This window comes from Macrobrachium rosenbergii, chromosome 56, assembly GCF_040412425.1.
Source record: "Macrobrachium rosenbergii isolate ZJJX-2024 chromosome 56, ASM4041242v1, whole genome shotgun sequence".
Taxonomy (NCBI): Eukaryota; Metazoa; Arthropoda; class Malacostraca; order Decapoda; family Palaemonidae; genus Macrobrachium; species Macrobrachium rosenbergii.
Window position 1 is genome coordinate 74,123,910 of NC_089796.1, and position 12,370 is coordinate 74,136,279.

The following is a 12,370-nucleotide window of genomic DNA, read 5'->3' on the forward strand; positions in this document are numbered from 1 at the left end:
ATCATTCTGAAATTCCTACCTAATGCTCAGATCTCTCTCTCTCTCTCTCTCTCTCTCTCTCTCTCTCTCTCTCTAGAAAATAACATGAATGAAATGGTTCTTTCAGCTGCTTATACAATCGTAGCTTTCTCAAGGCTTATTTTTTTTTTCCTGGACTACCACATGTTCATCCTTTCTCTGTCCTCTCCTTACCATTCTGAATTTCCTACTTAATGCTCAGATTCTCTCTCTCTCTCTCTCTCTCTCTCTCTCTCTCTCTCTCTCTCTCTCTCTCTCTAAATGGTTCTCTTCAGCTGCTTACACAATCGTAGCTTTCCTCAAAGCTTATTTTTTTTCCTGACTACCACATGTTCATTCCTTCTGTTCTCTCCTTACCATTCTGAAATTCTACCTAATGCCTGCTCTCTCTCTCTCTCTCTCTCTCTCTCTCTCTCTCTCTCTCACATGTTCACATCCTGCTTTCCCTAATATATACCCATTTTATCACGGCCATTACCTGCCTCTAATTTCTCTAATATGAATAGCATCCACCCAAACGTTCTTCATATCAGGTAGTTCTATGGAGGACACATATTCACGCAGCGATAGCTTAGTTTCTTCATCAGCCTTCGTTCTCATGCTGCCTTTGAAGAGGGTTATGTGAGGAGCATAAGGCCTCTTGTCAGTGCAGGGTATGCCGTGCTTCTCAAAGGTATCTACTACCTTTGATCTGAGGTCGAGGAGATCCTGACTTCTCTCGATTTCGACGTACAGAAATTTGCCGCCGAAGTGCCCGAGGCCGAGGAATTTCGCTTGGAAGCTTGGTCTCTGCAAATTGATAATAATAATAATAATTAGACTTCAAAGCACTGATTCTTTTATCAAGGCAGTAGTATACCGTTGAATGTCATGCAAAATTTATATAGTTTTCTTGGTGAATTCACGGATCTTTTATTAAGGACATATTATACCAGAGAATGTCATGCATAATTTATATTTTTTCTTGGCGATTTCATGGAGCAGTTTTCTTGTTTTTTAAGCAGTTATCACTTATTTCCTACACACTGTAAGCTGGCAGTAACTTTCTTTTGAGATTTGAGCAGCTGAGGAGATATTTTTAGCACTTATTTCGTCTTCTACGGAAAGTATATAATATAATGTTCACGTAAATTAACAGCAAATAGTTCTACTACTAATGAATAATCAAGCGCTTTAATTTTTTTTTTTTAGAACATTCTGCTTAAGAATCGGTTTTTGTTGAAAAAAGATCATATTTACTTCTGTGGATACAAACAGGATAATTCCTTTCTAGAGGCAGATATCTGAAATTATGCTCGATTAAATAATCCATATTTAGACTGGGAGCCTTCGTAGTTGTATCATAGAATTAGTTTCTTTTCTGTGTAAAGTATCATGGGCAGATGACGTGCATTGAACTTGAGTCGACACTGCATATTAATCAGTAATTGTGGTGTGTTATTTAAGTGTGGAAACGTTTCTATTATCAGTCGGAAGGATAATTAAGATATATTGTAATCCCATTACAAAGTTAGAATAAGTACAGAAAACTAGGACAGGAATTAATTGCTTTGTGGGTCAACTACAATCCTTCTTTAACTTTTCTCTCCTCTCTCCTTAGCCATTGATATATCATTATTTTTCTTCTACAACAATTAGTTACTTTCAAATGACGGTTTCATCACCCATCAGTGCTTAGCATTTTTATCCTTCAGAAAGAGATTCGTGACATATTGCATTCGACCTTATTTTATCATTCTTTCGGAACCATAATTAATCGTCAGGAAATACAAACATCAAGTTCAGACAGCTCTTATTAAAGCATGACGTAAGAAAGCAATGTGAAGATGAATTCCTTGTTGCTCTGTGTGTATGAGACAATTTTATGGAAATAAGATTGCTAGTGTAGATATATCGTAAACGGCTAGAGCGTACATTGTTACCTGGTAAGTAACCTGAGAAAGCTGTCAAATTTGATGCATTGGAAAAATAATATTAAGTAAGAATTCACTACTAAGAGATGTATTACTATTGCATCTAAAAATGTTTGCAATTTCATACATTCATGATCCGAAATCTAGATTTTTAGACCACTTAATATACTGGTCTTGATGACAGTGCACTTACATTTTCCATAACTTCCAGTAAGAGTTCACTCTTCAGACAGTCCAGTTGTTCCTCCGAATACTCTCTCATGCCTGGAAAGAGATAGAAAGGGGATTTAATTATCAGTCGGTAAGTCCCAGTGCGTGTGTGGACGCAGGCATTCGACTCTTTTCTGAATATATCTGTTTAGGTGCATTTAGCCTTGTTTATGAAGGCATGGAAGCTTTTTTTTGTTGCAAACATTATCCTTTTTTTTATGAAATTCTCCTCTAAGAAAATTCCTACACCACTCAGTACGTACATCAGACACGTGTTTTGATGTCATATGTATATATATACAGTATATATATATATATATATATATATATATATATATATATATATATATATATATATATATATATATATATATATATATATATATATATATACATGTGTAATTATATTGTATATATATACATATGTGTAATATATATATATATATATATATATATATATATATATATATATATATATATATATATATATACACTCACATATATATATATATGGATATATGTATGTATGTGCATATTTGTACATATATACATATATGTGTGTTTATACTGTATGTGTGTATATATGTGTATGTATGTATGTATGTATATATATACTAGGAATCATACTATAAGAAAAATTGCTTTCTTGACATAATACTAAATCCAAGAAGATTAAAGAACTGAAGAGTGACGGATGAACATTGTTTGCCTTAGACTGAATGACTGTATACACACACTAAGCATTTTCTAACCAATACAAATGCAAATCCTTAGCATCAATGAAATGAGTCCACTTTCCGCAAGGAGTTCAGTTTCAAGGCGAACGAGAAAAAGGACCCGTTTGGGACCAGAATCCTACATGGGCGCAAGTCGAAGACTCCTAGTGTGATATGGGCGTGAAGGATGTCGATCTCCTCCAGATCGTACTTGATGGCCTCGTCGCTCAAGGCTTCCTGCAAGACTCTAAGCTGGGACGTAACTTCATCATCTAGCTCTATGTAGACGTAGTGACTGGGACGGGCTCTGAGGACAGACGATTTTGTAGATAGAAATGGTGGCAGTTGAAGCTTAGATAAAGAATGTCTTGAGATGAATAACTAAGATAGGCGTTAGTTGATTGCCCTAAATCAAACAGAGCTTATAAGGCAAATTACTCTGTAATATATTTATCTAGCTGAATGAATCAAGTTTATTGAGAGATAATTATAGTTAATTACTTTATGGACCAGGCGAAAAAGTTCCCTGGGCAAAAAAATCCAAAGAAAACATTTCAGTTGAACAAGTGATGTAGGTAATGTACAGATTGCGTAAATGAGCTTTGCAATACTAATGAAGCTGTGTTCATATATTTCTAGATGTCAGCACCAGGTCTAATCTTCTGTAGAACTGCTAATTAAATAAAAAGAAAAAACTCATAGAACTTCGTGTCTTCCGTGACTGATGTTTCTATCTATTATTACTTTTGAAGTTATTGCATATTTGTGATGCCCATGAGAAGTCCTCAAGTAGTTTTTCTTCCCAACTAGAAATGTTTGAACAAGAGGAATCGGTTGTTGGTTTTGTTTACCCTCTCTCTCTCTCTCTCTCTCTCTCTCTCTCTCTCTCTCTCTCTCTCTCTCTCTCTCTCTCTCTCTCTCTCTCTCTCTCATGCAAGCATCATAACAGAGCAAGAAATATGAATGAAAATTATGCAGACAGTGATAGACATCTTCACCACAAAGTTGAAACATCAGTATTTGTTGTTTTTGATTGAGCTGGCTTTATGCTAGCACGGGCTCTTGCTCATAGAGCAGCACGTAAAATCAGTGTCTGTTATGACAAATGATACGTATATTTGTAAAGTGAAACTTAAACTTATCAAGTAGGATGAAGACCATGAAGCAATGTGTGCGCTCTGCCTCAGAGTGTTTTACAGCTTCACAGAAGTTCTGGCAACGAGGCATTGCCTAGTAGATTTGAAGACAGCCAAAATTTCGGTTTGTATTACTGCCTTGAAACATAGTTCCTTTTGTAGCCTCAGTTTTATAATAAAACTAGCTGACTCACGTATTCAGATTGTTCACAGTCAAACTGCCCTTGATAACAATGCCTAAGTAATCTGTATAACACAAGCAGAGGAAAGCGATCGTACAGGAAAGTGATTCTCAATCTAAATGTAAGACAGAGGAAGACCAGGGTCACCTCTCATATAAAATGACATAACAGAAAACTTTAGTTCTACCTTTTGGACATTTTTTCAGGAAAGGCTACCATGTATAACACTGGAGTCGTAGGTTTGCTATAAGGAGTGTGGAAGTGGCATAATGCAACTGCACTAGGAAGAAGGTAATTCAGTCTAATCAGCCATATATTTTATCTATTTGTGCATATCAGTATATATATATATATATATATATATATATATATATATATATATATATATATATATATATACACATATATATACACATACATCAGTATATATATATATATATATATATATATATATATATATATATATATATATATATATATATATATATATATATATATATATATATATATATATATATATATATATATATATATATATATATATATATATATATATATATTATAATTGTATTTATATATATATATATATATATATATATATATATTTAATTGCTTTAGGATGGTGGTTGGGAAAGCAAAGAAAGTGCTGGCTTGACAAAGGTTTTATAAACTTGATTGGAATGGAATAGTCCTAATGTCTCGGATATGCAGGAATGTTTGCGAGATGGATGAGAGCCGAATTGTGTTGTAGCATTTCGACGAACAGCTGATGAGCCTCCTTTTGCGGCCCTGTAGATGACGTTCCTGATTCATTGGCGTTCTCTGCACTGGCGGTTCTTCATTGATTAAGCTCTTATAAGATTAAAATAACAGGGACTGTGGTCATGTTTTCTTCCATGGCAACAGTTACTTAGGGAAATGTTTCTTGGCGAATAAGTACTAATTTTCTCCTTCCCATTGTAAACAAAGATATTTCTGTTACCAGCGGCCTCTCTCTTCTCTCTCTCTTCTTCTTCTTCTCTCTCTCTTCTTCTCCTCCAAACCCCCTGCCTGTTTTGCTGTGATATACACTCGGAGAATTTTTTTCATATCTAATCTTTGGTGTTGTTCTGTTCAAGCGAAAGATCGACCTTGAACTTCTTCCTCTCAGGCTAAAACTTAGAGCCTGTCAAGTTACCACATTTCTGTATTCTCTAGCTTGGGAATTCTCTCTGTGCCTCTGTTTACTTTGAGAAATTTACCCTTCTCCCTTTTTTATTTATTATTTCTGAAAATTAATTTCCAGCTTAATTGACTTTAGTTGTTGCTTCACAGTAAATCAGTCAATCCCCGCAACCTCATCAATCTTAAACAGAGAACAACAGGGACTTTTAAGATTGGCTGAAGAATATCTTTATATATATATATATATATATATATATATATATATATATATATATATATATATATATATATATTATAAATATATATTATAAAAACAGGACCTCATTTAACTGGATGGTATCTCAACGATGATGAGGACAGATACTCCTTGAAAGCTTGTAATTTTTTTTTTCTAATAAAATCTCGTTAGATACCATCCATTCTGTTTAGCTGAGGTCCTGTCCTGAAGTGTATGACTGCACAAAATTGTGAAGTGATAAAGTTTTATATATATATATATATATATATATATATATATATATATATATATATATATATATATATATATATACTATAATTTATTAATTTGTTGCATTATGAAAGAGGTTACAGAAGAGTACGTACATATACATGAAACACTTTGAATGTCTCATTGGTCTTCTAAAACGATATTGGCAAGAGCATTGAACCAACAGCAATTATTTAAAGTATATATATTATATAATTTTAGGTACTAATGACCTTGAAGCACATTTCCCTGAGTTGGTTTCTAAACTCCGAAAAATATACATTACATTGTACTGATATATAGAAAGAAATATACATTACATTGTACTGATGTACAGAAATGCAGCTGGTATTATGTTCTATTAATAGGCTTCTAACTTGGGGTTTTGAACAGCAGACCAGCCAGATACCAGGTCATCGGGAATCATATTGGCATGGAGGAGGTTGCTTTTAGCACTTACTTCTTCGGGCGACAATTCCTGCTGATGACGGCATTAAGTGGTTCTGTCAAATGGGAAGAAAAAGTAAGGACGAGTAACCGATAAATAAGGGCTTTGGTGTATGACTTTATGGGTTGCTGTTGACTCAACTATTGAGTGTTGATTGTACATGTTGTCTTTGGTAATTATGTGTATATATATATATATATATATATATATATATATGGTATATATATATATATATATATATATATATATATATATATATATATATATATATATATATATATATATATATATATACATATATACTTTATATATATATATATATATATATATATATATATATATATATATATATATATATATATATATATCAAAACAGTCAGCAGTTGTCTCAAATGCAAGAATCACCTTAGCAGTTAGCCAGTACCTGCTAATTAGTCAATTGCCTTGGGCTGTAATCTGGGAGGAGAGGGTCAATTGGGAGTGATAAACTCTCGTCCTTAAAGACTTCCTGAGAGCGGGAAGTTTAACACTTGTAGCTATCCCGAGTTTATATATATATATATATAATAATATATATATATATATATATATATATATATATATATATATATATATATATATATACATACAGAAACACCTCTAAATTCCTTTTCGGTAACACCGTTTAATTCTTAGTCTGTTTCTTTATAAGTCTGTTCCACTGTGAACCATCTTGTTTTATAACTAAAGATGGTCTTCATTGAAGTCCTTTTTACAAAGCTTATTGTCCTGTTATTGCAAACCCAAAAACGGGACTATTACTCAACACTGATTTACACTGCCTTTCAGCATACTGCTCTTATTTCCACTGCATTATCTTCAACCTTTAGCTGTATGTTTAGGACAAGCTTTTTGTTGACATTTCACCTTTCTTACATTTTTTAACAAGGTGGATACTTCCATGTTATTTTTTCTTTTATACTATCGAGGTTTCTTGTAATTGCTTCTAAACTGGAGTACCTCTAAGACCCATATTTAGCAAGTTTTTTTTTTTTATTCATTACGCTACTCAACTTTTGCAAAGCCAATAAGCAAACTGCATTCCTTACGAGGCAATTATTGCGAAGAATACATCGTAAAGTTGAGCTGGATGGACAGAACCTTTTAGTCAGTCGATCAGGGCCAAATTTCTCACTGTTCTGAGACAGCTGTGCAACACAGCCGTCTTACTCTTTCACGAAAATAATAATACAGTTTTGCCACGAACGCTTGACGTTATTAGCGGACATTACTGGTGCAAGGCGAGATACCCTCAAGACCAATAGCAATTCCTTCCACAACAATGCAAACAAGTGTATCCGAAGATTGAATCCCACGCGAAATGGACTCCTTTTCCTACAGTGGCTTTTTACATAATTGTGTAGTGTTATTTGTTCCAGTGTCAAGTGATCTAAAGTGAACGATTATTCATCACAGTTCAACAATTTTAGGGATGATCCCCAAAAGTGCAGTGATATGGATTGGCTTTATAAAATTGATAGCTGTGTTAAGGGAGAAAGTTTAAAATTGATAGCTGTGTTAAGGGAGAAAGTTTAAAATTGATAGCTGTGTTAAGGGAGAAAGTTTAAAATTGATAGCTGTGTTAAGGGAGAAAGTTATTCTAAACTGGGCATTAGCAAGATGTCTTCGCAGTATTGCTCTCTGAAACCAATATCTTTTGGTAATAATTCTTCAGATTCTCTTTTATTCTATTCCAAATTATTGTTGTTCCATAGATAAACAGGTATTACTCTCTGCAGCCAATATCTTTTGGCAATAATTCGTCATATTCTCTTTTCTTCTATTCCAAATTATTGGCGTTCCATAGGTAAACAGGTAAATGGGTTGAGAACTTATATATGTGGAAATTCTTCTTAGATCTTTGCTTTATTACTAATAACCTAGCTATTAATATTGAAATACCCAAATTCATATGAGGAATTGTATTTTTATTATCTTATTGGTACGGGGGCTTCCAGCCAAAGGTTGCAAAGAGAAAGCCTCTTTCATGCTCTTCTAAAATGAACATCTGAAAATGGTGCTACCATTTGTGCAACGTACTGCTGTAGCTTTGATCTGTGTATTTGATCAGAAATGTGAATGTCAGTTTTATTTTTTTTTACTCAATAGAGAACACTGTTCTTCGGTTCCCTGACTTAATAACCTGGCATTGAGGAGCTTTGAAAAAAAGCTGCTTATCTTCACCGTTGCTAGTTGACCCAGTTGCCGTAGAGCTGAAAACAGCACGTATATTCGTCAGTGCCTCTGTCGCAGGCACAACTTTTGTCGGGACTATAAAACATGTTCATTGGTTGAAAGGGAAGTGTCATGGCCTCAGAACGAGCTTAGGCTACACCTCATATATAGGATTGACTGTTATCGCTCTATCACGTGGCTTTAACTCAGCAGGGGTAAACTAACACTTTTATATATATAATATATATATATATATATATATATATATATATATATATATATATATATATATATATATATATATATATATATATATATATATATATATATATATATATGATGCTTGTTTTTTTGGGGACGGCACTTTTTGCTTTAGAATAATGATGCATTTGGCAACTTGTTAATGGTGATTTTATACGTACATATATATATATATATATATATATATATATATATATATATATATATATATATATATATATATATATATATATATATATATATATATATATATGTGTGTGTGTGTGTGTGTGTGTGTGTGTGTGTGTGTGTGTATGTATATACATATATATAACACACACACACATATACATATATATATATATATATATATATATATATATATATATATTATCACTAATTATCACTAGTCACCAATATGGATGTACATATAAAATCACCACTGACAAGTTGAACAAATTCATCCCATTTATCTTCATTCATTTTCAACTTTTTCTTCAGACACTTTCGAAGTCATTCTAACGTCTTCGTTCTTCGTTATCGCCAGTGAATAATATCAGCTACTGGACATTTCATTCACAATATTATTTTTACTATATAAATTTGCTATCAGTACGATACGATTTTACGCGAGATAATAATACTTAAATTTCTAGAATATCTGTCATATAATGCTAAATATACGCTCCAATCTACATATCCATGTACAATTTGCACGTCCACTACAAAACAATTTAGCTGATTTTAGCAAACTTTCTCCTTCGGCTAAATTGTCAACAACCCATGACACATCGCATATCTATGAATTTTGTCATTATGTTCTCCCTTGTTCTTTACGTTACTTGCATTCTCCTCCAAATATTTCACATTTGACACTTGATCCACGCAGTGTTCCTGGTCAGGACGCGAAATGTTACTCCCTGAAGCCTTTGTCGAGAATGTTCTGTCAAAATTTTCCATGAAACCTTGCCAAGTTTACTAACCGTAATTTGACCACTGTTATGAACACGCGTCAAAAGTGAAAGCGTACACCAGCATATATATATATATATATATATATATATATATATATATATATATATATATATATATATATATATATATATATATATATATATATATATATATATATATATATATATATATATATATATATATATATATATATACTTGTGTTACTATGTGTGTTATGAACACGCGCTGTGTGCATATATATATATATATATATATATATATATATATATATATATATATATATATATATATATATATATATATATATATATATATATATATGTGTGTGTGTGTGTGTGTGTGTGTGTGTGTATGTATGTATGTATCATAGATACACATTTCACTGTTATTTTTCCACGGGGAAGAGCAAACGGAAAAGTAACTTAATTATGCAGTTATTTTGCATCACCACAGTTATTCCCTCTCGCCTAATCGATAAAACCTTCAACGCTAAAGGCCTCTACTAATGTTTAGTTATACCTGCAAAGTTATGCCTGAACTCACGGTCGGCCTGCGCAGGCATAACTGCGCAGGTATAACTGAACATTAGTGGCGGCCTTATCTTTGGAGGTCTTCACATGACAGTTATATTTTACCTGGTACTCGACGAACCGTCCACCAATGACTGCGCTGCGTCGAACTTCTTCACAAACGATTCTGCCATCACGCCAAGCGAATTAGTAAGAATAGCTGCCAGTATTATGTAATTAAAGTAATTTTTGAAATTCAGTGTATAAAACTAGTGGATCACGAGTAAACTTATCGAGAAATTTCAGATTGAAATCGTTTTAACCTCTCGGTATGAAAATTTATACGATCTTCCTTCCCCGTGTTCAGCGCGAGAAGAATAGGACCAAGATCTTCGGGTACCTATAGAGTGATAAGGAGAAGTTCTTACTATCTTAGTCCCCCCTCGGATCCGACTGGTGACGAGCCTCGGATAGAACATGCGTTTTATTACGACGCCTCCTCGGCTGAGGCGGAGTTCAACTTTCGTATCTCGGCATCGGGTAGCCCAGAACGTTCTGGCCGTAGATTCGTGTTCGGCCGCGGCCGGTGACCGATTTCCTAGTTTTGTTTTTTTTATGTTTTCTCTTCCTGTGAAGGTTATCGATCTCTTATTTCAGAATGACTATTGCTCAACCATAAAAGGCACTGTCTAGGCGCAAACGTCTTTCATCGAATAAAAAACTTTCCTTTTACTAAGTTTTTATTTTTATATTACTTAACGTTTTAAATAAGAAAAGCTATATATATATATATATATATATATATATATATATATATATATATATATATATATATAGATGTGGAGAGAGACTGAGAAAAAGAGATAAAATTCCAGATTTCCGCCGAATAAACCAGGATAAGAAACCGCGCTTGACGTCACAAGACGCGTATTAGAGTAAACATGGGAGTGTCGCAGTTGCCAGAAATCACTTGCGCGATAAGACTTCAGTTTTCTTAAAACCTTTTTTCTTCACTATTACTCTAAAGTATCTGTTGTTTTCTCCGTTGTTAAATGGTTTCTCCGGTAACTAAATAACGTTGTGGCATTATCAGATCCCTTTTTTTTTTTCTTGAAAATAGCCGGCAAATTATTGGGGAAAGCCGCTTAACCTGTGGGGCGCCAGCTGAGAGGAAGAAGGACTTTTCTCCACATGTTACATATGTCTGATAGCTGTCGAGCTGATTACCGATATTGCCTGTAATTTGTAACCCATACCCGTGGAACTGAAACTGCAAGAGGAGATACTGAATCCGTTTTTTTTTTTTTTTTTTTTTTATTCTGGCTGCTGTTGTCTTCATTGTAATAGTATTTTTATATATTCCTCAGATATATTAAAAAGTATGGAGTTTTAAAATATTTTATTTTAATTCCTCCGTCTGGGAGTCGTTGCATTCCCGTATGGTTCTGCTTCCGTACGGACGGAGGAGTATCAGTTATTCGTACGGAAGTGAAAGCGCCGGTATGACGCGTCTTCCTGACGTGCCAGCAACGCTGCGATGAGAAATGAATTTTATTATGTTTTTTTGGGCTGAAATAGCAAAATTCTTACAGCAATCGGGTGACTGATATTTTATGTTACCCCTGATTGGTACGGCATATTTGATGTGAAATAACTTTGGCTAGACTTGGAAATGATTTACAAAAAAGGTAATTGATATTATGTTTCATTTTTGTAGTCGCTACAGCATAGCTTGATGTATAACAGTATTGACTTAGTTTAAGTAGTTTTAGAATTCAAAACCTTAATATATATATATATATATATATATATATATATATATATATATATATATATATATATATATATATATATATATATATATATATATATATATATATATGTATATATACATATATATTTATATATAATATCTTTTGATATCGAATATCACCATACCTTAGGAATAAATCACTCCCAAGGGGAATTATAATTGATAAGTGCTTCTGTACCGGCCTGTATCCGAACCATGTTTCGGTTTATTAACAACGATAAACAGTGACTTCGACCACGCAGCTATCAAGAACTGATATCGGCTCATTCCGCTTAGGTGTAAGATATTTCCAAGGTATAGTAAATTGTGCATTAAATGATATTTATGGTTTAACATTTGGTAGTA

General features: G+C 33.2%; 1 protein-coding gene across 1 annotated transcript; it reads right to left on the minus strand.

Annotated features, from left to right (window-relative positions):
* Window positions 1-407: 407 nt before the first annotated feature.
* Window positions 408-10,988, minus strand: LOC136836269 (uncharacterized). Its single transcript, XM_067100297.1, has 4 exons — window positions 10,339-10,988; window positions 3,001-3,164; window positions 2,125-2,195; window positions 408-807 (listed from the first exon to the last, which is right to left on the minus strand). The coding sequence occupies exons 1-4, from the start codon at window positions 10,404-10,406 to the stop codon at window positions 493-495; spliced, it is 618 nt and encodes a 205-aa protein (XP_066956398.1). The 5' UTR covers window positions 10,407-10,988; the 3' UTR covers window positions 408-492.
* Window positions 10,989-12,370: the final 1,382 nt, after the last annotated feature.